Below are 25,447 nucleotides of genomic sequence, written 5' to 3' on the forward strand. Positions count from 1 at the left end.
TATCGTATTCTTGAATTGCTTTTTTATTGGTGCGAATAAAAATGTTAATTTAAAAGACTGGTTCAGGTGCAGCTGTATACAGCTAAATACACTTAACTAACATATTTTAGCAACAGCTTTATCACGATACAATATTTGCATGTTAGGACAACCCATAGCTAAACCTTTTTTATATTGAATTATCTAAATTTAAACGTTCGGAAAATAAATAGAACGAATTAATGATACTATTATGCTAACCAACGTCATTTGATATAAAAGACAGCTTGTGCTGCTGCTGCTGCTTCTGCTGGACATTTTATAAATCAAGAAAGCCACACCTACCATGAGAAAACATTTGATAGAACACTGACAACACTTTATTTTATCACGTAACGGCACAAAGGCAGTCATGTTGCCAAGTGTGGGTTTTATTCGGCTTAACAGCCTCAACAAAGTAATGCCAGGCTTAATTTGGTCACGAGACAACTGCACAGACAAGAAACTGCTGCAAGTCAAACGGAATGCTTTGAAAAAAACAACAGCGAGTGTTTGGTGGCGCATATAAGGACGCAAACAATTTCGCGAAAAATGTGCGATGTACAAAAGGCAGCATCTAAGCGCAAACAAAACAGAAAAGTTAAAAGACGCTTTCGATGGATGTAAAGCGAGTAATGGGCGAAAAAACGGAGGGCAAACTCGGGAAAGTAAATGTACGGAGATGAGTGTTTTCTGTTCGTATGTGAGTTGAGTTATCCAACAACAAAAAAAATGATGTAGGAATAAACACAATTTATAGAACAATAATCTTGGGAAAATTGGCATTATCGCGTCAGTTTGGCATTACAAACAAAAACTTGGGTAAAGTCGCATTGTTTATGGAATTCGTCGCATTGTTTATGGAATTTTTATAGGAACCGCGGGCAAACAAAGTCCTAAAAACAAAATATATTTCAGCAACTATAGGACGACGCCACCTTGCAAAAAGCAACTGCAAGCCGACAATGAAACTCCTTTTTAGGAGATTAAACAGCAGCATCAACGTTACATGTCAGCTGGTACTTTTTTAACAGCACTTGAAACATCGTTAGGTACAATGCACCTGGAGTCGTACAGCATTCATTGCCCCAATATTACGAATGGTTTAAACGTTAAACTATAAACAAACATTCTGCCTGAACGACCAAGTAGCAAAAAATACCAGAAACCGCAAAAACAACAATCGATACAAATCACAGGCAACCTCTATGTATTAATTTTATCCGCGTGAAAAGTCGTAACACATTGCCGGAGCCAAACCATTATTTCCGGTGGAGCAAGGATGAAATTTCACCGACTGCTTATTGTGACGTATTTGTCACATTTTGTTGTATACTTTTAATTGTATAAGTAGTTCGGACAGCAGCAACAATGATATCCCAGCAACTTTCGTCGACTTGCAATACAGCACGAAAAAATAACCAAAAAATTGGCGAAAGTTTTCGCGAATTTAGGAAACGATTTGAGCAGCAAACCCACCCGTTCGCCTCCATTAGGCTGTATGCTCTTAACGATGACTAATGGGGATGTATTTTTAAATCAAGCAAAAAAACAGTCGGGCAGTTACAAAGGTAAACACAACAATGGAATCGGGGAATTGAATACATCGGTGCATCGGTGACAAAGAAAAGAGCCGCAATCCATCGAACATACTTCCGCACGAGGTCGATAAAACGACGCAGGATTTTTCTCAAGAAAAGTCTCAGCCCACTCTCTCCAAGTTTCGGCATATGTCACAGGCGCAAACTTCGAAAAACGATTGTGACGTGTTTCCTGGTTAGGTGGAGCCGGCCGTTGTGATGACTGTTGACTGCATGGCGGCTAGCGGGCTTGTGACTGGGGTGGACTCGACCAGTGAAGACGGTCCGTCCTCGCCGTACTTTCGCTTGTTGGATCGCGCCACTTCGTCCTCCATCTCTTCCACTTCTTCCTCGTCACTCGAGGAGTCATACTCCGCTCCTGCCTCCCCGTGGATCTGCATGATCTCGTGCTCTGGGCAGAATAGAGGTCAACCCGATTATTATTACACATTATTTCGTTCTAACAATTAAAAAGCGAAGACAAATAACAACATACAAACCCTCACTTATTTTCGCTACAGATTAGTAAACGTGTTTGGAAGCAAATTAGCCATACATAAACGATTTGAAAAACGTTTGAAGCATATTGAAGCATAACCACTTGTTGAAACGCAGATTATCAAAACAGGACAGGTAACACGTAATAAAAATATCAAAGCCCATACAGAAGTAGGTATCATTTGGAACGTTTCCAATAACTCTTTAAAGAGTACTTCTGTATGGGCTTTGATATTCTTATTACGTCTTACTAGAACCTCCAACCATAATGCTCCAAAGAACAGGTAGCGTTGTTTGCGCTTATCACCTGTGATACTCGGTTTCCGCACGAGGGCGGCAGAGGTGCGAGCCAGGATGGATTTCTTGAGGCGGTCTTTTGTGTACTCCGAGATGGACGAGCCGGTGCGGTAGATTGGACGGTGACAGTGCGGCGGTTTGTTTTCGGCGTCCGCGTCCCGGTCGTGCATGAAGTTGGCGGCTGGCACCGACGTGGAACGCACGAGGCTACGTTTGCTGGTCGACCCGTTTAGATCTACGGTGAGAATAAAACGAAAGTTAACACGCGAGAACCGGTTTGGTTTGAAAACGAGAAGGTGGGTTTATTACGGGAGTTACGTTTTCCCTTTTCCTGTTCTGCTAAAACAAATTAGGCAAACTATATGTAAGTGACGGGTAAACTATATGTACCACAACCGTATTTTGCGATTTAAATCTAAAGCTAAGTGGTGTTAAAATAATCTGCTTTCAAATATTATCTATATACTGAAAATAAATAAAAAACTTTTCTAAAAAAATATCCTTACATTTGGTATTACATCCTCGTTTATATTATCAGCGTGAACAGCGCACAAATATATTTAATTCAGTAAACGCATAAACAGTAGATGTGCTTACTCGAAGAAGAAATGGGCAATTCAAGGTGTGCCAACCCCGGATCGACCCGGATCCTCTTTTTGTTGAACGAGTCAATCTCACCATCGCCCTGACGCGTCGGGTTAAACGCACTGCCGGGCGAGGGCGTTATTGTGTGATTACCGGAAGGAAGGCCGATGCGAGTGTATTTTTTGCCCTCTTTTTCAACCATCATGACCTAAGAAAATGTGAATCTTAGTATTCGCAACGGCAGAAAACACAGAAGTGTTGTGTAACTATGAATAACAAGTTTATTTTTCCAACTAGACTCGTTTGCAATGTAAAAATGTTTTTTAGATGCTGTAACAGGATTGGGAAATAAGGTACTTTTATCAAAAGCTTTTCAAACGTTTCAGTCTCCAACACCCTTTGATGTAAAAACCCTATGGGTTTAAAACCAATAAACAGATCAGACCATTTCGCATTGAGTACTTTTGCACAATTTCTAAGTACTCTATTGTAAAGTAAGTTGGTTCTTGAGAACAGCGTTCTTTTTAATTAGTTTTACGTAAATTTGTGTATTAAAAAAGGTTTGATTTACAGTATGTAGATTGTTTAAAGTATTGGAGATGTTGATTATTACAGAGAGGCTCTTCTATGATACAGAGAGTGAGAAACAAATATTTAGAAATCAATGAATTTGTTATCTTACTTTTAAAATACACGTTTTTATCGTAATGCTTTGTACGAAAAGATTTGCAAATCTTTTTTGTTGGAAACCTACCTTGGGTTGTTGGCCTGCGCTGGGGGCGCTCTCGTTGACGGTGGACTTGTATTCCGTTTGTGTGGGGTTGTTCAGGCCAGATTCGGACATGACAACGTTATTGTTGGCGGCGGCGGCGACGGGGGTGGCGGTTGTCGAGTCGGCAGGGGCCAGGGCGTCAGGGTCGTCAATGCTCAGGCCCTTGACGTGGTCGGCCGCAGCAGTTGCGCCTCCGCTGTCGGATCGCGTTGCGTCGTCGTGAGCGCCACTGGCGGCTGACGTTGTTGGCGGGTTGTTTGTGGAATGTATGGATGTGACTTGAGGCGCCTTCGCCGCGCTGGATGTGGTCTAAAACACGTAAGGAGCACTCACAAATCTACAAGTGGCTGACAAAAACACATATGAACACATGTAGATTTTGTGTAGTTTTGCGTAGTTGGTGGTCGTACTGTTCGACTCTGTTAAGGCAGTTCGACTCTGTCTCAATTATTGTATAAATTTTTACACCTGAAAAGCTGCTCGAGTACTACTAGTGAGGACCACTTTATTAATAAATAGTTTATTGCTGCTTTTACATTCATATCAAACAGAAAATTAAAAGGTATTTTATGGTTTTATATTCTAGAAATGTTTAATTTTCAGTTCCAATTTGAAAATATACTTCGCGACAATATCAGGTACAAACGACAACCGATATATCACATCAAAACGGCATTAGTGCTATAGTAGTCACGCACTTCGATTAGTAGTTGCTTGATTGATCAGATTTACGAAATTGTTTTTGGTTAGCGACCCATTTGGTTGAAAAATGTATTGCTTGTTTTGTTTTGAAAAACCTTTGGTCAACAATTGTGGTACGCAAGGCCCCAGATGACTTTACATTTTGGTTTTCTCCTTTAAATTGACTAGCTTGTTCAAGGGAAGCCGCGAAGCGTTAAGTAACTTCTTTCGTATGGCAATGTGTATTTGGCTCATAAATAAAGTATCAAACAGAAACAATCGGTTTCGTTTTATCTTCTTCCAGGTTGCTTAGTTATACTTAAAAGGTTCACCATGTTATGTCACCAACCTGCTTTTTCATGAGGTTTTGTCGTTGACAGAAACGAACAGCTTGCTCGAACGTGGACGTGACTTGGACGTCTGACAAAGTTTCTTGAAGTGTTTCAGAGGAACTGTCACCGTTTGACGAGTGCTTCTACAAAAAACAAATAACTAAAACACTTGCGTTGATGCCTTAAATAACCTTGAAGAAATCAAAGGAATCTAAAAGTGTTAAACTGCTCAGTCACTCACGTGGCTAACATGTAAGTAAATAGTAAAACTTCATCAACCGGCGACAAGTAGTACTTTTTTTGTAAGCGCACGCCTCTAGTAATGCGGCGGCCAGTAGATTTCAAGTATGTGTTAAGTAGGCCGGTATAAGACTAGTTTTTCGGGCAAATTACGAACATATTTTCAGCGATGCATCAAACTAAGAAGAAATATATATATATATATATATATGCCTTAATGCGCAAATCGGATACTAGCAATAAACGACATAGAATCTTAACAAAATATTTTCTTCCATTGTTTTAGCATTTGAATTGTGTCTCTTGCCAGGTATAGAGGTAAATTGTATTGCTGCTAAAACCTAAGTAAATCTTGGTCGGGGGCGGAGCTAACGAAAAATACGATTTTATTTAGTTAAGAAATGGTGTGGAAAATTCATTATTTAGTATACATAAGGAGCTGAAAAATAGAAAATCATCTCGGTTTAAACTTAATCGCTCCACAGAAAACGCGCAAACTTACGGCAACGCAGCATGTGTATTTGTGGTATGCGTCAGCCAAAAGCCTCTGATGAGTGACGTCACAGGGGTCAATGGAAGTGTCCAGCTTGGTGGTGGAGTCCGGGTGCTTTTGTGTATCTTGGTATACCTTGTAGGCGTCCAGAACTAATCCAAGGCAATTCTCGACAGAAGAGTTTTGCGCGTCAACAGAGAGCGGCATTTTGCTACTGCGTTCTTTTATCGGAACGGTTTTGCTCTGAAAGCGAACGGACACTGATCGTTATTACAGTCAAAAAAACTTAACGTATTCACGCGATGGCAATCATGTGTATGCGCAAAATAAATAGAGGTAATTTCGCAACTGGAATCATATTAAAATAAATAAACATTAATATTTAGCAAATCTTCTCAACATAGGCAATCGATGGAAACACAAACAGCTAGATTCTTCGAAAATACAGAAAACTAAATTTATCTAAAGTTAAAAAACAGTATGCCTAATTTATTCTCACAGCCTAATAAACATAACTGTCAACTTTGGCGATTGACAAAAACACGTCAGAATCTCTCAGAAAGTATAGAATATAAAAGTTCGATGAATCTATACTTTCTCAACTAACAACACGTTCAACGGAAGGCAGACTGAACATAACTACATGATTTTACACTGATTAGGCAATAATCTATTCAAGTCATTCGGACAGTGATGAATGAAAAGTCCCCCTCAAATGGCGGATATCCTTCTGCTGAAATTTTGAAATAAGCAAAGAAGTTCAAAAATAGAAAATACGTGAAAATCGTTTCCGTTAGCAAGTCAAGTGTTTTAAATATGGGATTTTTTTTAGTAAACAACAGCGCACATAACTTAACTGTATAGTGCTTCACCTTAAACCTGGATTGAGAACCAAAAATGCGAAATATGTACTAAAATCAAAATTTCGTGAAAATATGGATTATGCTTTTTTGGTGAATTGTAATAAAACATTTTTGTAATCGTTAACTAAAAACAAGCGCTTTGTTAGATTTTCATAGCACAGTCTTATAGCTAATTGCTGTTTCATTTATACGACGCAGAAAGGTATGCTACTGAATAAACAAATATTTGAGGTCCATTTAATGAACTTCACTATTCGGTCTAACTCTCCTATTAGTGAAAGCACTGAAAGGTGGTATTGCATCCTTGTAAATAAAAACGAATGCCTGTAACTGGCAGATCGGCATACTACACGTTAACCCTGATATACGTTCTGGCGAGTGGGCCAACCAGATTTAACCAAGGTTTGTTGTAAAGAATGCAAATCACGTGTATATTTACCACGGCATCGGGCAAACCACGGGCAGAATAACAGGGGATTATTTTAATTCTAGTTATGCATTTGAGTCAGGCTGTTCAGCAACACGACACTGCATGTTTACAGCAGGTGAAGCCCAATCCGACGCCCTCCGTCCAAATTAAATACGTCACCAAACCTATTCTTGTCGAGCCAGATGCCGCTTAAGTGGGATGAATGCCCACTAACGAAAATGAATGTAGACTACAAAAATACATCACAGATGCTTAGCTTTGTATTTGGGGTTTAGGCTATTATAAGTGCCGTTAACGTAGCGCTTAGTCTTACAACGGCATTTACCATTATAAGGTATTGATAAGTCGTCATTTTGTCGAACAACAATTAACTGCGACATGTGATTTTATGGGAAACCTTTTATAAAGCTGTATGTTTTGCAGTCTTTTTGGCGGCAAGATGATCGAGCTGTATTTTTGTATATATAGGCAACGTATAAGACCGCAGATGTTGGCGCGTGTTGTAAGCGCTGCATTTGCTTCCTGTTTTCTGATTCATCAGCAGATAAAGGCGTTCAACGTGGCAGGGAAGGTCACCATTTTTTTACAACTAAGCGTTTTATTTCATATGCAATTTTAGGTTTTGAAATCTCAGTTCCTCAGTTTTAAATTTCCAGAAAACATTGATGTAGGTCTACATTTTAATTAGAAGGAACAAATCTTTTTGTTATACTGCAACGATGTCGGTGGTATATCTACATTCTATACATGTGCTAAACTAGGTTTGGGCGTCTTTAGTATTACCTGAAATTTATTATCGCTCTGTAACATTTCCTTTAACATGAACGAAGGGCACTTCTTACAGCACAATCTGCCAAAAGGAATTTGGGATATAAATTACTTGGCATTTCCAACTTAACTTAAGACCGTGACGTAACCCAGTTTCGAATGCGTCGCCCATTTGTAATGCGGTAGTTACCTAGCATAATAATGGCTTGTACATACCACCATCAGCCGCAGCAACAAGAGCAAGCCGCGTCTTTATCAGTTATTGGGATGTTGTGCCGTTTGCGTGCAACTACCAGAAACCGGTGCGCGTAAGTTGCGCTGTAAAATCACTTGCGCCCCTTCCTTTCAATAAGCTGGCTCGAAACTGGACCAAACGATTACTGTCTGGACTCCAAACCAGTGACGTAATTACTTAAGTCAATGAATTAACTTTGGGCACTAAAGTTAGCTACTGTTTTTAAATGACTTGACTTAAGTTGTTTGGGCAAAATGACTAGGGTTGAAATGATGTGTGTTAATCAAGCATTTTTTTATAACGTTTGGCTATTTATCCTAAGTTGTGCACATAAAACAATTACTTGCTACATCTTGCGTTTTGAATTAATTTCAAGTTTGAGTTATATCAGAGTTTACTAGTTTTAATAGTTAACCATTTAATTTTTATGACAAGGACTTGACTTGCTCTGCTCTAATTGTGTCGTGACTGGTACTTGGCTTGATTTTTATTCAAAAATAATTGACTTGGACTTAAGCTATTTCAAAATGACTTTTATACAACAGTTGTCCAGACACACAAAAGGTGGTGGCGTATAACATGACACAACATGTAAAAAAGTATTTCACCATAAAAGGTGTGACTGCCCCTGTTTAAGTTAACACATTCATGAAAATATTAATTAACTAGAGTCTAGATTGGTGGTTATCAAACTAGGGTCAGGTATGTGAGGAAGTTTTAACGGGGCCACTCAACATCTTGTATATTAATTCCAGATATATTATATTAACAAGATGACATCATTCTTGTTGATTGGTATCCTAAATTAATTAGTACCATGATTTGTTTCATTTTACTTTAATAATTTAAGGAAGCCTAAGGGTAAAAAAAATATTGAAAACGACTAATTTGAATAAAACTAGAAAATAGTTTGTAAAACCGTAGGCCTATTCTTCAAATTTGCAGCCATAGTTGCTTTACACCAGGAAGTGTGCATTGACCATAACACATTTGTTTGATGTATCAAAAAATGCATTAAAGTCATATATTTTTCGTCGGTACAGAAAGTTTTCTGCTGTTTTGGGCTACTTCTTCATTTTTTAGGAAGTTATAAAGCCATAAAAAGACATATTTTCTGTTTTAGGTCTAAAAATACATTTTCTTTTAGTTTTTACTTTAAATGCAAAGATGGAACCTTAGTAAGCACATGAATGCAGTTCCTGTAAACATTCAAATTAGGTATTTTTAGATCAGAAATGCGGTCATACTAACAAAGCATTGAAAGTAACATTGTCATTGTTTACTCCATCTTAATAGCAAATGTTCTGTAATGTAAATTTGCATTGTAACATTATGTTGACAATTTTTTTTGCAACACATGATGTTGTCTCATATCATAGGCACTTGCAGAAGGTCAGTCTATACAGCAATGACTCACAAATTGTGTGCCATGGAACACTAGTGTGCCTCTAGAGATTGGCAAGTGTGCTGTAAAACTTTTATTAATTTTGGAAAACAAGGTATTTGTATTACAGTAGGTTCCCAAAGAATTTGAGACTTGGAACAGGCACTATCTGGAACAACACTAAGCCTGTTTATATGCACCTAGCGTCGTAATTACATGGCGCGAAATTCAAGCCACCTTGAGTGTACAAACTGCACTGATGTGCATTATTACGTAATATTCCAGTAAATCTCTGACGCACAACTGATTTCTCGGCTTAGGCTACTCCTTGCGGTAGCAATCTATTGCTGCTTGTTCGTTTTTATAAACCTAAAATTGAAAAAAAAAACAAGAATTACTTGAGTTTGGTTTGCCGATGGAGTTTGGCTTGCCGAAGTATGTTTTTGACTGTATAGTGCTTCAGTTTACCTGGCACACAGAATATAAGTGCATGAAAGTTAAGCTTATGTGTGCTGGTCAACGCTATATATCCAAGGCAGAGTGGACAAAAGAAGGTGATGAGATGTACCAAACATGACTAATGAAAACTGTATTTGGCGCTGGCCTAAAATCCTACCACAGCGTTGTGATAATTATTAAAGCAATGTACAATATTTGGGTGAGGGTGGGCCAAGTATTACTATTTAAACCTACCCAAACCCGCATCCTAACCCAAATAATGTTCGACTTTGTGGATTCTAGCTCCTCTGTCACAAATTAGTATCTAACGAGTGTATGTAATATTCTTTCCTTATGCGCTAAACTTGTTGTTTTGTCTACGACTAGCCGTTCATGTTACGTCATAATGCCCCAAAAGTGGCGTGATATTTATTGCGCTGAAGCAGGTTATTCTACATTAAACGATTTCGGCCGTCCGCGAAACGAACAGATTAAGCGGCGAACGGATTGAAAACCACTCCTTTTGACCGATTAAGAAACAAGAGAACATAATTCATTCCAGCACCAAAACGAGAGAGAATAAATTAACGAAACAGATTCGAATCCGGCTTAAACGTGCATATAAACGGGCTTATTGATCCTATTAAAACATAGTTTTCTGTGTGTTAAGGGCATTCGTAAAGTTATTATGTTTTTGTTCTTTAAAAAGTGTCCTGTGAATATTTAAGATTTTTTAGTTTTAGTAAGCCAAAAAAGTTTGGGAACCACTGCAATACAGTAAATGTTTCAAAATATACAGTCTCGGACCATGGTTCAAATAACAACTGTATTTAAAACTGCTTAGTGATTAGATGTGATATAAAAAAAATTGTAGTGATTTTAAAGTATAACAAACGCTTTATTCGTTGTATGAATATTTAAAATAGGTGTAAAAACTTAAATGAGTGTTGTCAATTACAGAGATTACATTATTCCTCAAAAATAAAGTCATACATTGCCATACATTTCTAAAAAATGAAGTCATATCTTTTTATTTTCAGGTCATAAAAAATTTGCCCTTGTATGAGCAGAGCAAAATGTAGACTTCACAAAGGTTAAATGAGTCACTGAAATCACACTGCATTTGGTATTATTATCTTGACAATTTTGCAAACCTGAGTCACAACAATCACCATAGCGTATTATTCACCGGTATAAAAATTTTTCAACAAAGCTTTGGTATTAAGTAGGTCTTTTGGTTCTTGGTTCCCAATATAATCATTCAAACTTTCCATGTTACAGATGTCACACAGCTCACTAGAAATTCTGACCAAAGTTAAACATTAATATAGATTGCATATCTTTTAAAAATTTGCATACATGTGTAAACTTTAAGTTTAATAGTATAAAAACTAAGGGTCTTTCTGCAGGTTGGGATACTTTAGTAACCATATGTCTTCACCTTATTTTTCTATGCAGTCAAACACAAGGACCTGGTATTGGCACAAATTAGACCAAGGGGGCGAATATCACCTAAACCAGGCTATAAGTTGATTAAAAAATGCTGTGTACACACTCACTAGTATATTACACTTGATCTTTAAAAAAATTAGTGTAGGAATAAATTTTATGTATGCCAAAAGCATGGTGTAGTTAGTATTTATAGTGTTAATACAAATAGAAAAAAATACCAATATCCCCTTTATGCTATTAAAATAACAAGCAAAAGATAAACAAGTAATTAAACAATCATAGGTCACTGATTAGATTCCATTTTTCATGTTTGACATATTGCTGAATATTATCATTTAAATTATGTTTATGCAACTAGTAATCCAAAAGCATCGTCATTTAGGCAATAACTGTTTGACATCTATAATTCATAGATCTAAAATGGAGATTGTCAAGATAAGAAAGCCAAAGAAATATTGACATTTTATAATTTTAACCTTTTCAACGGTCACAAACTCTACATTCATCAGTTTTGTTTTGAACTATTATCTTGATTAGGCAAATATGGTTTGCTTAAAACCTTAATGTAAACTTTCTCCTAAGACTTATTTATGTAACTGTCTGCTTGTAGTAGTAATAAAATGTATCCATATATGTAAAGTGCATCACATACACAAAAGTTTTTCCTTTTTCCTTTTAAAGCTTGGCAAAATGAATATTGTAGGTAGTTGTATTTTAGTTCTAAGACAAAAATAGTGACTAAACATTTGTTTTGGAATTCTATAAAGACCCTGCAACAGAAACTTAAGGTTATCGACTCTTATTGGTTGGAGTTTTGCATCCACATACTGATAGGGGTGTTCGCTTGTGGTCAGCAAACTACTTTCTACCCATAGTGACAATAATGTCTTCAGATATTTTATAGCTCTTGAACTTTTTTTTCAATGAAGGGGTATGTTTTATTTTTTTAATACTTATTTTATACTTCATCCTGTGCACCTAAAACAACTGTCGACTAGCTATCAATGATATAATTATTTATTTAAGATCCTAACGCTTGTTCATGGTCTTGGATACTACACACAGTTTTTGGGGAGTATAAACAATTTTAGACACCTATGCACATGTTAAAACTCGGTTGAAATGACAAAAAGCCCAAATTTTAGTAAGTTTGTAGGTGTATCTAAGTAGGGTGCTATTGGAATAAGATATAGCTTTGCATTGTCTCTGACATTTTCAGACTACTACTCATCTTGTAAGTACTGGTTGTTTTATCTATGTACACTTTGTTGATGCACTTTGTATGTTGATTAACTAACTTCTAATACACAAACATGGCAAGCAATCAACCTCATCATTGATTATATTGTATATCTCAAATAGAAAGTCAACTGCACTTCACAAAATTGCAGTTCCTTTGTTAATTATATTAAAAACTTTTTTACCAAGTCTTATTCTTATAAAGCAGTGCCTGCTATCCGCCATTCTGTGAGTCATCACCAATATAAACAGTCAGTACCGGAAAGAAATGAAGCTATCACAGGGCCACCATGTAATCACTTAGGCTGCAGGAAGTTTCACACTCTACATACACACAAAGCCAATTACTTTAGTATTTACTTTAGTACACCTCTCATAACCAAATATTTACACCACCTTAACAACAAAACCATGAAACATCCTAAGTCTACAAAAACGTGGTTAAACCAAAGCATTCAGTTAATAAACAGTAAGCAACTGGTTTATCAGAAGGTTTACCACTAAATATTCAGCATATGTATTAACTGAGAAAAATGTACACTAATTACCTAGAACTTTTTCATACAAAATTGATTTCCTGTTTTTGTGGCCCTCATTTTCTTTTTTTGAACAAAGAACAGGAATTTAATTGATATACATTTGACAAATTTGAATGACAACTAATAACTGTCTAGTGAAACCGAAATGGCGCGCTGTATCTATAATACAACAAAAACGCTACTGATATTTTAGCTTAACATCTATTCATCGAGAATAACACCTTCCATTTTCCTCGACTTGCTGAGCAAACACTCAAAAACGTTATTTGAAAACAACGTCCCAAAACCTACCATGCAACTAGTTGTCTACAAGCTACGACCCGCTCGCTTTGTGGCAGCCGCTAAGCCAGCACGCCAGAGACTCTCCAATGATTGTGTGTTCCCGTGTTGGTCGTTTGGGCCGCGAAAAACTCTTCGCTTGGTGCGGCAACGCCCGTTCGCTTGTTCCATGCAAACGCACCGCGGTTACTGTATCAGGGAGCCTGCTGTCAGGCGGAAACAACGCCGGCTATTTTTAGCGCTGGATCGCGGTTCGTCGCGGCCTTTCTGCGAGAAATATATGAGTGCAAAGGGCCCATTTTCTCTCTGCCAACTCCCTGCTCGCTAGAGGTTGGCTGGTAAAGCTATTGGCTCGGAGCTGCTCGAGCCTTCGGGTGAATGTGGAAACGAAAAAATATGCGGCACTCATCACACAATCGGGGCTCTCACACACAAATCATATTGAAATAATGGTGCTCGATTCGCACACAGAGGAAAACTGCTTTCACTTTCATGCGCCATCGAGTAGGCGATGGTAGAGAACTGAATGGCGGGCTGTGCTTGTTGTGTGCGCTGGTGTGTTAGTAATCAATTCAGCAACGCTAATCAACCTTTTCGATATATACCCTCTGTCCAGGTTGATTCGGACTACTATAATCTCTCCAGTAATTACAAACTAGACAGCTTTTTAAAGGGCTTATTCTGGAAAATTAATTACACTCGACCAATTTCCTCATTGAGAAAAGAAACGTCGCAAACTCGCCAAACAAATATTACCCACAGATATTATTTCAGCGGCAGGAAATGAAGCGAACGTAAACGAATGTTGAAGCAAGGGCCAAGGGCATTGAATTTCGTATTTGCTCAAATAACGGTTTTATGGACAACAGAAAAAAATAGTTTCGAAAAAAAGCAAGTCTATATGAGACCATTTTACCACTAATTGTAATGCTTCGCGAAATAACATGCAAATCATATGTGCAAACTTCAGATGAATAGTCGTGATTTAGCAAGAAAATATATTTCCATACTACAGCTTATTGAACTATTCAGGAAGTCCGCAATGCTAGCGAGCTATTAAATTTACATGGTATTAAAAGCAATTCAATATTTAAAACTTTCGTATTAGATTTCATATTGAAATAAAATTATATCTTAGGAGTAAAACAACAAACACTTACGCTTAACTGAGCTCGTAGAGATTCAGCACCATCTAAAAAACATTAAAAATGCAATTTGTTTATCAACGTGCACAGTTGTCGTTAAATCGATCCTGGCCAAATAGCCTATAAAACTAAATATTTTCAAAATATAGCAAGGACAGTTTGCCTTTAGCTAAATCTGTTACACCCGTTGTTAAACGTATTGTACAGTCTAGTTTAGCGTTTCTTAACCCTCGGGGGAGCTAAGTGTTGTTAACCCATGAAGAGTACAAATCCTATGGAAGGGTGACAACCACTGGTCCATTTCAAGGTTAAAATAAATATTCTCAAATTTTATTGTATCTGGACATAATAGCCAACTTGGTAGTTAGTAAACATCGTTACCCAAATGCCATAATTAGCTTTAGTTTCAATCCTAGCATTATATTCATTAAGGTAAAAATTATGATCGAAAACAATACCGGCAGATTTGAAGCTTTCACTTGATGGAGGACCTCTGTTGTGAAGGGTGTTAGTTATAATCTGACGAGATTTGGGTAACACGCTACAGTTCAGTACCTTTGTGTGCAACACTGATCTACAGTAAACTAAGGCAAGATGAGCAAGAAAAATACGATCGTCGTCTCGCAGATATTTTCTGAACACAAAAACACAAATTGTATTGGCAACATCATGAGAAAACACGTGATTGTTATGTAAACACTAGTACAACATAAAATGTTGATATTACATACGAAAAATAATGGGTTTCAATTGTTGTTTTGAATTTTGTCTCTTTTTGTATTATATCCACACCCGAAGTTTTTCGCTTTTACGCCTACAGCGCGTCGCACAATTTTTTTGGTATCCTTGTCTATTGCGGCAGCTGAAGTTTGGACAGTCCACATTTAATGTTTTCTTTATTATAAAATAAACTGGTTGTTCATGAGAAAGCTGGGGAGAATTTTTTTGTAAGTTTTCGTTAATAATTTTTTTTTGCCTAGTCTAGAAGATCGGCATCAGGTACGCTAATGCGACAGCGTTCAGCAGAGGAAAGAAGCAATGGAACAGTATATAGGCTGCATGGACAGGAGCGTGCTAGGACAGTACACATATATGGTTGTACGACTGTGGTGTACAGGCACGAACTCACTATTGACATCTTAGGTGTATAATTTAAAAAAAGATTTACCTATTCAAAATAAAAAATATAATAAAAAATTCGTTGGCGCTTCTTATATGTAGGCTAAAGATCGTATGTCGTATGTCGCACAAGTTCGATTATAAACAGCAGATTTATTTGGTCACGATTTTTATGACTTCAATATAAAATCTGAAAATATTTATGCCGAGCCTGGTCAACCCACACCATGAAATTGTTTTAAAGTTTAAGAACCTCTGTCCGACCAGAGGTCTAGATAATTTGCTACGAAAGAGAAAATTACTGCAGTGATTACAAACGTTATTAAAATAGAGCGGGGTCTTTACAGATCATTCTAATTCAACCGAAGTTTAGTTGTGATATGCAAACTTTTAAAGTTATACTAACGTTCGTTAAGAGGGCACAAAATTCTATTCGAAAGTTGGTGAAGTTTGATTTCGTAGAAAATCACATTTTGTATTTTAAGAGCTATTTCCCGTGTAAGATGCTCGGCTGCCATTGATTGGTTGTAATAAAAGAAATACCTACAATGCGTTAATTTAACGGTGTTCAATGCGGTATTCACTTTCAATGCGTTTTTCTATCATTTATCTACAATTCTACATGGTTTGTAAATACACGATTTGTGTATGTGTTCTCATGCTTTGGGCTAAAAAATCGTAATTATGTGAATTGTTGAATGTCAGTTTTAGTAATATAGGTGCAAAAATAGTTTAGATTTGTTTTTACCCTATTCCTCTAGGTTTTTTCATGCACATGTTATTTCGGTTGGATAGACCCTGGTTAAAGACTAAATTGCAATCAGGGGTGAATCAATGGGGAAAGATATAGCGGGGCGGTTTCCGTTATTCAAAACACCAATAACTTCAAAAAAAAAAAGATTGCGGAGCATTGTTTCTTATTAAACAATTTATCAAAAACAAATAAACGCACATTTTAGTTAAGGGTGAAAGTTAGAACAATTCGCAAGTACATAATTATAAATATTGGTGCATGTTAGGAGCAGAGCCATATTAAAACAGTGAAAACTTATGACTGAAGTTTACAGTTTTGAAATGTTACGTCACAATTCGCGCCCTGTTTGCGTTCCGATAAAGTAAGTTATCTTTATTAAAATATAATTTGATTACTAAAATTTGGTACCAACGTAACGCCTAAAAACTCGAAAACTGTTTTATACAGTTTGCTTTTAAACAGAAATAGTTTAAAATTAATCCATTAGCAACTTGAACTCGAATAACAATATATATTACCGTAGCAAACTTTTAGGCCATAAAACGTTATATGTACACAAATAGCAAATAGGGAAAGTAAATGTACCAAAATATATAACAGAAACATTTTGGCATAATCAACCAGTAATGCAAAATATATTGAGACATTTAGAAATAAGTTGGCAAATTGATAGCGCACGTGAAACGCCACAAGAAATAACTGATAAAATAATAGAAAGATACATGTTTAATTGGGTAGCTTTAAATTTAACTTCTTTCGTATTGCATACTATAAATTGCATTTGGACGCCATTCTTCATCATAGTTTAAAGTAAACCAATTTTTTTTAAGGCATATGAATTATTCATATATGTATTCACTCTAAACAATTTAACTAGCCGGTCTTCATCCAGTTCGCAGCCTTGGTGACTAAAGGGTTTTCAACAGAGCCGTCTAAGTCGAGAGTAAGAGAGTTCTATTGTCGCAAACATAACGTAAAATGTGTGTGTGTGTGTGGTTTGTTGGCAAAACTGCATATAGGAGCTAAGAGGCCAACGGACGTGGGTGCTCCGACATCCCACACACTGAAGCACTCTCACAAGATATAAATAGCCACGATCCGGTTGTGATGGCCCATTGTTTTCCGCCATGTTTGTGCAAACACTGTTACTCATTCTCACGAGAGAAAGGATGTGTCGCTACCATATTTGAACGGAGGAAAAACGCTTAGCGAGGTAGTTCTCATTTTTGAAAAAGTCTACATATTTTTCCGTTTTTAAACGTTTCGGCAATAACTTCGGTCATCATCAGTGTGGAATAAAGTAAAAATAAAAGCGATAAAAACGCAAACAGTTATTACCAAAACGTTTAAAATCAAAAAAATTAGTCGATTTTTTTATACTGTTTTTGGGCTTGATATTTTTGAATGTTTTGGCTTTATATTTTTATTAAAATTGCTTCTAAAATCCGTGTATTTTTTAATGTGGGCGGTGTACACTTCATCTTGTTATATTTTAAACATAAAATAAACCCTGCTAACTGATACATTAATAAATCTTCATTTCAACATGTTTTTGTTTTAAATTCCTTTTTATTTATCTTTAATTATTACTTCGTAAAACTTAATATCATCTCCCATTTTTATGCCACATTTGCCCGGCATAGGGCGCAGTGCCATTACCAACAAACCTAACGCGCATGTGCAACACGCAACAGGTGCGCACTTTCATCCCCACTGCAGCTGTTGGCGTATAGGACACTGAACATTTCGAGTCCTGCGGGCGGGGCATGATGGGACTATCAAGTTGCCCAACAGAGCGACCAGACAAAACTAAGGGTAGCACGTCGATGCGTTCCAGCAACCAAGAGAGTACATTGTAGGGCCGCGGGCGCACGAGCCGTAGATCGACGTCAACGGCGGAAGAGTTATGGTCGCGTTACGTAGAGGCCGAAGCCGACACGCTCGAACAGGTTGGACTATGAATTGCAGGTGGCTGACGGACGACAAAGGGCGGCCGAGTGTGTCGCCGCGTTAAACGTACATTCGGAATAGACGATTCGCACGCACAGACAACCCTCGAAGCGTCTAGTCTGGTGGAACATTGCTACCTGCTGCTACAATTACCCCCTCTCAAAGACCCAAAGACAAAACTGGCACGCACATAAAGCGCGCACACCTGTCACTGCTGGTGGTTAGCAACACATTGTGTACTTGGCATTTAATTTGCATAGCACAGCTTAGAAACACACCTTCTTAAAACAGGTGTGTATCTGAACCAGAAAAGAGAGTATCTGAACCAGAAAAAGAGTATTTAATCTTAAAAATGGCATTCAATGAATGCAATCACGCGGCCAGTTGTGTATTCCAATTTCCAGTTATCCTAACCCACCTGATATCGTGAAATAAACGCTACTGGCATTTCTTGCGACGTGACTGACGGCCATTGTTCCAAGTATAAAGTTTATTTCAGGACTTTTCACACATGTCATGTACATCGAACGCGCTGTTTGGTTTACGTGCGCCGCGCGACATGGGCTCTATTGAGAAGCCTCGTCGCAGTTTGCTTTCCGCGTAAGCAAAGAGGCCTGGTGTACACAATAAGCGTGATAGAACCAACCGCTATTTATAAATTCGTTCGGGGCAAGGATTGCATTGAAGCGAAAAGGTCTGGGATATGTCTTTTATTTGCTGCCCATTGAATTGGACAGACAGGGCACGCTTTGCCGAACAAGACCGTTTCGCTCATGCTGGCGTGTGTTGCGTTTCCGCTCTCGAACACGCCAAAGAAAGCTTCAAAAAGGCATCGGGGTTTGGTTTTAAAAACATGGAAAAAAATTAAAATCGTCTTTTCACCAGTCGTCTTTACCACGACCCAGTAACCGTCCACCAGAAATTTAGCGATTTTCTCGACTTAACAGCATTAACAAATTTGCTCTGTCGTTATTTGTGATAACATTTAAATAGAATTAATCGTTTTTTTAAGGGGTGGTGATATAAAGTGGAAACGGGAAAAAACGTTGGTCAATAAGGACACGAACAAATTAAAAGGCTTCGATAAAAGAACAGTGACCTTTCGCCAAGCATAGGCTAGTATTGGAGTGACATTTCACATAAAAGCGTCTCCAGCGTTGGGCGGTCGCCATTTAATCGAACGCACCCTTAAAGCGAATGCCAACCCCATTTAAAGCCAAACTGCACACGGTGTTGTGCCACGAGTTTTCGGCAGTTACTCAATAAGGTCGAACGAAAATAACTTCTTATCTGCATGGAGGGCTGTCGCAATGCAAACTGGGGCGGCAACAAACGTATTTGGCCCGCGGGATTGTAAAACGTCATACACACATTTCTTAGTGATGTATGAATTTTCCTGTGAATTCTACACTGAGCGAAAATACTTATGGTTGTAGGTCAAATGAGGCTGTATGGATTGTGTTTGGTGGAACACACAACATGTACATGTAGAAGCAATACATTAAAAACAAAAACACGGTATAACTCAAGGAAAAGCCCCAACGTACTCGCTTTGTTTGCCTATCTATATCCCAAAATATCATTCAAAGTTTAAGTCAATAGATTACTATTTTGACCCCCTATCAGTTAACAGCAACTGAGATAAGGGGCAAACTTTGATGGCTTGGACGTAAAAGCTACTGAAAGACTAGGCTTAAAATTAAAATAAAGCTTGTAAAGTCAAGAAAAATAAACAGTAGATTTTAAACAATGAACGACTGGCATAAGCCTATTTGCCCTGGGCGTATCAAATCCTGACAAACCGCAACATAATGAAATATGCAAACTTATCCACATCTTACAAAAAGAAACCAATAACATAACAAAATAAATACAGTTTCAACTCAAAATGTAAATGTTATATTTTATGAGTGAATTGAAAAATTATGTAAAGACCATGGCAGACATATTAAACTGACAAATGTTTCGTCTGTGGCTTTAACCATAACAAGTGAAAGCTATAAGATCTTGGTTCAACTCCAATGCTATACTCCCTACCCTAGTTCCAAATTCTGACACTAATTAAGTCCCATTTTATGTTCCTGCATTATTACTGTCATGTTTGTTGTATTACCTTGTAGCTCAGTTTATCTACAACAATGTACGAAATATTACTAGCGACTGCCATTTCAACCTCTCATTCCAGGAAAACTGTCCACTGATAAAAGGAAAGTGGTAAACATCAATAAGCATGACAAAATCAATATTGAGTCGACCGTGGAGAACCGTTAAATTACTAAAAGACTGACACTCCCTTAACCCAATATATTTTCCGGCACAAAATTCACTTCCAAGAAGGTAGTGTTGATGAATTGTCTTAAACTAAGGAAAGTCCAAAAACGAGGACCTTTATTATTACCAAATAATTTTTTTTGGTCCTCAAAATTTGATGGTAATTAAAGATAAATTTATCTGCAACAAGCATAGTAACAACCAGTCATTTTTAATTACACCATTTTTAACAAAGTATCGTGTTAAATAACTACTATACTACTGGTAATACGATGGATAACACAACTTAACAAGAAACGAAACATTGAATTCTTGCGACGTGCACACCAAGCCATTAATATCAGGAAAATTGTTTGGGTACTCTAAAAAAAACTTATTTAAAGGAAACAAAAGATGAAAACAAAATGACCGGTAATTTGGCTAGCATGCAAGTTAAATACTATATATAGGGGAAGAGGTGACTCAGCATTCCAAACTGCCTGACCAATCAGACTGATAAGATCTTGGCGAATCGCAATATGACGTCGCGGCCAGACCACTTTGCGCTGTTAGACAAACAAGCAAATGGGGTCGGGAGACGCGCGACAATCACCGTACATATAAACATCTCCCGTTTTTAGAAATTGACGACAAAGGCAAACGGCAACGGTTGTTTGATTTCACCGGTTGGCGTCATAAATGCCGGTCACTGCTGCGAGAAACACCTGCTATCGCAATTGCCAGGTTTCCTCATACGAGCAAAAACGCTTTTTTACCCTTTTTTAACTTTTTTTTTATAACGCCTATACGAAAAGAGAAATTCGTAATTTGAGCAATTCGTAAATTTTTAAGTGTTCTTTTTTCTTTTTTTAATAATATTAACAAAATCATTAAGTAAAAAGGAAAGTAACTAAAACTCCGCACGCTTATCTTTTCAGACTTCTTTTTTGAGAAACCTATTCTCATATGCTGGTGACGGTCAATTTCTCTAGCAAGGGCGACAGCGGCTAGTTTGGCTTGTATATTTACACACAAGTCATGCACAACAGGTTAGGAGACACCAAAAGTGCATCATTAGTATGCAGATCCCTGGGGCAATTCGAGGACGATTTTTTTTCAGAGTTTTATTCTCCATTTTTCATTTTTTGTGAGAGAGGAAAAAGCGAAAAGGTGACATAGCGCCGACCAAGGGCCGCCCCAGGAGAGGTTACTTGGTTTGAAATATTTCACTCATTTTCGTTGAATTCTCTATCCTTTTTTAGTTCGGGTGAATATTTAACTAGTTGCCTCTGTCAGTGTTTTAATGACTTAAGTCATTGACTTGACTTAAGTGCATTTAAGTCAATGTTTGCAAATGACTTGACTTGACTTGAGTCTTTTGCCTAAATGACTTGACTTAACTTGAACTTAAGTCATTTTGTCAAATAACTTGATTAAATTAAGTTTTTTTATTAACATTTATTTGTTTTGTTTTGCACATTGAACACGTTTATTGCTGTATGTTGCGTTTGTGTTATTTTTTTAGTTAAATTCTAGCTTATAATCGGACAAGTTTACCAATTTTAATAATTTAACAATTTACTTTTATAGCAATGACATGACTTGAAATTGACTTACTCTCATAATGACTTGACTTGTTATTTTTGAAAAGACTTGACTTGGACTTCAGTTATTTCAATATGACTTGTTTACAACACTCTGTAACGGATGTAGTCCAGTTGGGGTATTTTGCAAGGAGAAACGGCAAAACTCAGTAACGTTTTAATAGAAAGGGACCTAATGCAGTTTCTAAAGATAATCTCGGGTTGCGTATAACCGATGTCTCGCGCGCGACGTTGTTGCGTGGGTGACGCACACTCCAATGCCGTGCGTAGTCTGTGCGTCGCTTACCGACCGAAAATAAGTCCTTGCGTCAAGCAAATCAATTTGTGCGCACTCGAGTGTTGAAATTCTTCGTGGGTCATACTGCGATATGGAATAGGATAACTATTGGAATCCTAACAATAATAATATTGTAAATCTTTCAGTTCAAACGAACGAATACAACTTAATTTATACATAGCTAGGAAAACTTTTTCGCAAAAGTTTGAAGATGCGACTGGTATAAAACACTTGTACTAGGATACAACCGCGTACAATCAAAATGTCCGGTTCTATTTGCTGACAAGTGTTGGAATGTTTTGTATAGAGGCAAACGCAACGCAACGATTGCAAGCCGAGAGCAAAAACATAGAATGGCCGATTGGATCATCGAAACGATCGATACGCCCAAGGCAGCAATGCACAGCAGCGATGTCAGTGAGCAATTCGTCGACCAAGCTTTAGGTCGGTTACTGCGGAGACTAGAGATTGAGCATATGTCGCGCCATATGCCCCGAGCGAACAACGACAACAATGCCTTGCTTTTGCCTCAACACGCCACAGGGACATATGGCGGCTGCGTGATGTAGCGGAACGGCGTCTGACACAACATGCAATAAGATGTGAACGTTTATTTATGTGTGGTTAGCACGCTTGATCGCACGCGGCAGTTCTATCGACATCTAGCACACTGAACAAGGGTGCTTACTGCTTACTAAACGCTATATTCCGTCACAAATCACGTTCGTAATGTGACGCAACAACATATTTGTGTTAATGTCCACAACAAAAATCGACAAATCCTGTCAATCGAAGGAAACACAATGCATGTTGAAGGCAGAACCACAAAGCAAAAAATCTAGTATCTGCCGAACTGCCAAGTTTAAATAGCTCTAGTCGAGTGTATAACGCAAAGAGGTCTAATCTGCTGACTAGTCAACTAGTGTGGACATAGAAAGAAGGCAACGCTACCGCATGGGATTACTCTTAAATACCAAAGTAAACACGGATAATAAACAGAGACCTAGAACACACGTTAAGATATTAGAGCACAGAAAAAAATCTGACGTACATTCTTTAATAGCATTAAATATTAAACTTGAAATAAACTTTATCGCAACTACTATGCTAACTTGCCTATCATAACGAAAGCAAAAGTAACCTGAATATATAAATAATCACTTTCTTTGTCAGCAATAAACGCAAGACGCCTGCTGTGTGCAGTTGTTGGGGAGTCAAGGCGTGGACTAAAAACCGTTTCGCTTGTCAAGTTTTTGCTTGATAGCTGAAGCGATTCCGCTATATTTAGCATTCAGTCGTCACGTTCGCCACATTCGCCTCTGCGACTAGAGTTGGAAAGCGGCAGCGAAGCAAGAAAACATCGAGATGTTTGTTCGACGCAGGAGAGGGCATTCCGAGATGGCTTTGTTCTAGGTTTCGAAAGCTATGCCTGCTCAGACAAGCCGTAGGAGGTATATTTCGCTAACCGTACAGTGAGGATAATTGGCCAGCCTACAAGGCCAGTGTTCCATCGGCCTGTCATGTTATTAACTGAGCTTTTGTGCGTGATTTCACTGTTCAGCAACCATATTATAAGACAATAAATTGCGAGACATTTATAGCATCTAATCAAATGAAATCAAATTACATTCACAACATTAAACCAAGTCATAACAAAACTATTTTATGAAAGCATGACGGCGACCTATTAAATGCAACAAATTTCGGTTCGAGATTGTTTTACTACACCTCTAATTGTGTTGCGCTATGGGCCCGACAGTTTCCTACAGATACGTTTTAACATCAAAAATGTTAATAGCATTACATTTTAATTGTTTCCGTGTTCTCTTTCTACAACGAAATGTGAGTTTAGGATAATATTCGACCAATATCAATATCCGTTAGTTTCTTGTAGAAACGAAACTGTAGCTGACACTGGCAACAAATTGACCATCTAATATAATATATGTACTCCGGTTGTAAAACGGCATAGGTATACCGCAAAAAGTGAAAAAAAAAATAATTATTTCAAACTTGGGTTGTACAAATGATCGCAGCCGATGATAGGTCGGTTTCGTTTTTTTAGATTTTTCCGCACTACGTTTTGCAAGAACGTACACCTCGTGTGTGATATGATTCCAAAGCTTTGCGTAAAAAAATCCGCTTCCGCCGACCCGTAAAATTTCATGATGAGGCTACTGTATTATCGCTGCGGTCCAACTTTAGATTAAAATGCACAGTGACGTGCACCAGTTTGCTGATGTGGTGGGTTAACACCACGAATGCTGTTATTCCCCAAAAAAGGTACGGTATCAAAATCGCACACATAGTGCTGTCGTAAGAAGCAACTTTGAGAGAGCAAGAAAGCAATATACGGACATTTTCAATTTTAGGGCCCCGTGTGGACGTTTTTAAAGCTCTGTACGGATTATATGTGGCGATAAAAAACGGCGCTAGAGCAACATGGCCGTTATTCAACTATTTTACCTCATAATAAATTTCGAAAAAATGAGTACCTGTTCTTTGTTCGGGATTTGCGCTAGTCGCACCCAAAAGAGCATACCGATGTTGTTCTCGTTTTAGCTTAACATACACTACAGATTCATTAGTACAAGACAATAATGGTTTAAAATATTATCTGCGCAAAAAACTTATGGAAAGTTTAAATAGATTAAGGCCAGGCAACAAATAAATGACTTAAATAAACAACTGTTAATTGCTTTCTCACAGTTAGGGGTTTACAAAATATGAAATTAATCTGTTATATATTACAAAGTTTAAGCCAGTGAAAAAAATATTTTAAGTAAAACAGTTAATATATATTGTGCCGAAAGACTCAAAAAACAACGAACTACTGTTCTATAACGGTCATTCGAGTAAAATACCAAAAAACGGGACTGACAAAAAAAATCGCGCCGAATAGCTGATGGTACGAAAAGCAAATTAAAAAAACTGAAAATCGATTTTAACAGCACATCTGCCAGTCTCTGTGGCAAAATATTCACAAACGTAAAGGGATTAGTTACGACAAGAATAGTAGGCGTTGTGTTCAAATATTTCATAGAAACAAGAAAACAGACCAGATCCGACAACTCTACAACCTGCAAGTTAACTGATAAACCAACAACATTTCACAGACGTTATCCGCATATCTTAAAATAACGCCGCCAGAAAAGTTTAAAATACATCAACGTCAAAAAAAACATTTTTAAAACCGATTAAGGTATTTATACGTCTAAAGCAGTG

The 25,447-nt window shown here is 37.6% G+C and overlaps 1 protein-coding gene across 2 annotated transcripts in view; it reads right to left on the reverse strand.

Annotated features, from left to right (window-relative positions):
• Positions 1 to 392: 392 nt before the first annotated feature.
• Positions 393 to 25,447, reverse strand: part of LOC146148400 (calcineurin-binding protein cabin-1-like) — a 49,539-nt gene continuing 24,484 nt past the window's right edge. For both annotated transcript variants that reach the window (XM_083386939.1, XM_083386938.1), the window contains exons 38-45: positions 14,727 to 14,902; positions 14,284 to 14,315; positions 5,506 to 5,739; positions 4,781 to 4,906; positions 3,733 to 4,059; positions 2,991 to 3,186; positions 2,404 to 2,628; positions 393 to 2,010 (exon numbers count right to left, since the gene is read on the reverse strand). In XM_083386939.1, coding sequence (XP_083243065.1) covers positions 1,796 to 2,010; positions 2,404 to 2,628; positions 2,991 to 3,186; positions 3,733 to 4,059; positions 4,781 to 4,906; positions 5,506 to 5,739; positions 14,284 to 14,315; positions 14,727 to 14,902 — 1,531 coding nt within the window. In that variant the 3' untranslated portion in view covers positions 393 to 1,795. The remainder of the gene's footprint in view (positions 2,011 to 2,403; positions 2,629 to 2,990; positions 3,187 to 3,732; positions 4,060 to 4,780; positions 4,907 to 5,505; positions 5,740 to 14,283; positions 14,316 to 14,726; positions 14,903 to 25,447) is intronic.

The sequence above is a fragment of the Ascidiella aspersa genome, chromosome 4, assembly GCF_963924565.1.
Source record: "Ascidiella aspersa chromosome 4, kaAscAspe10.2, whole genome shotgun sequence".
Lineage (NCBI taxonomy): Eukaryota > Metazoa > Chordata > Ascidiacea > Phlebobranchia > Ascidiidae > Ascidiella > Ascidiella aspersa.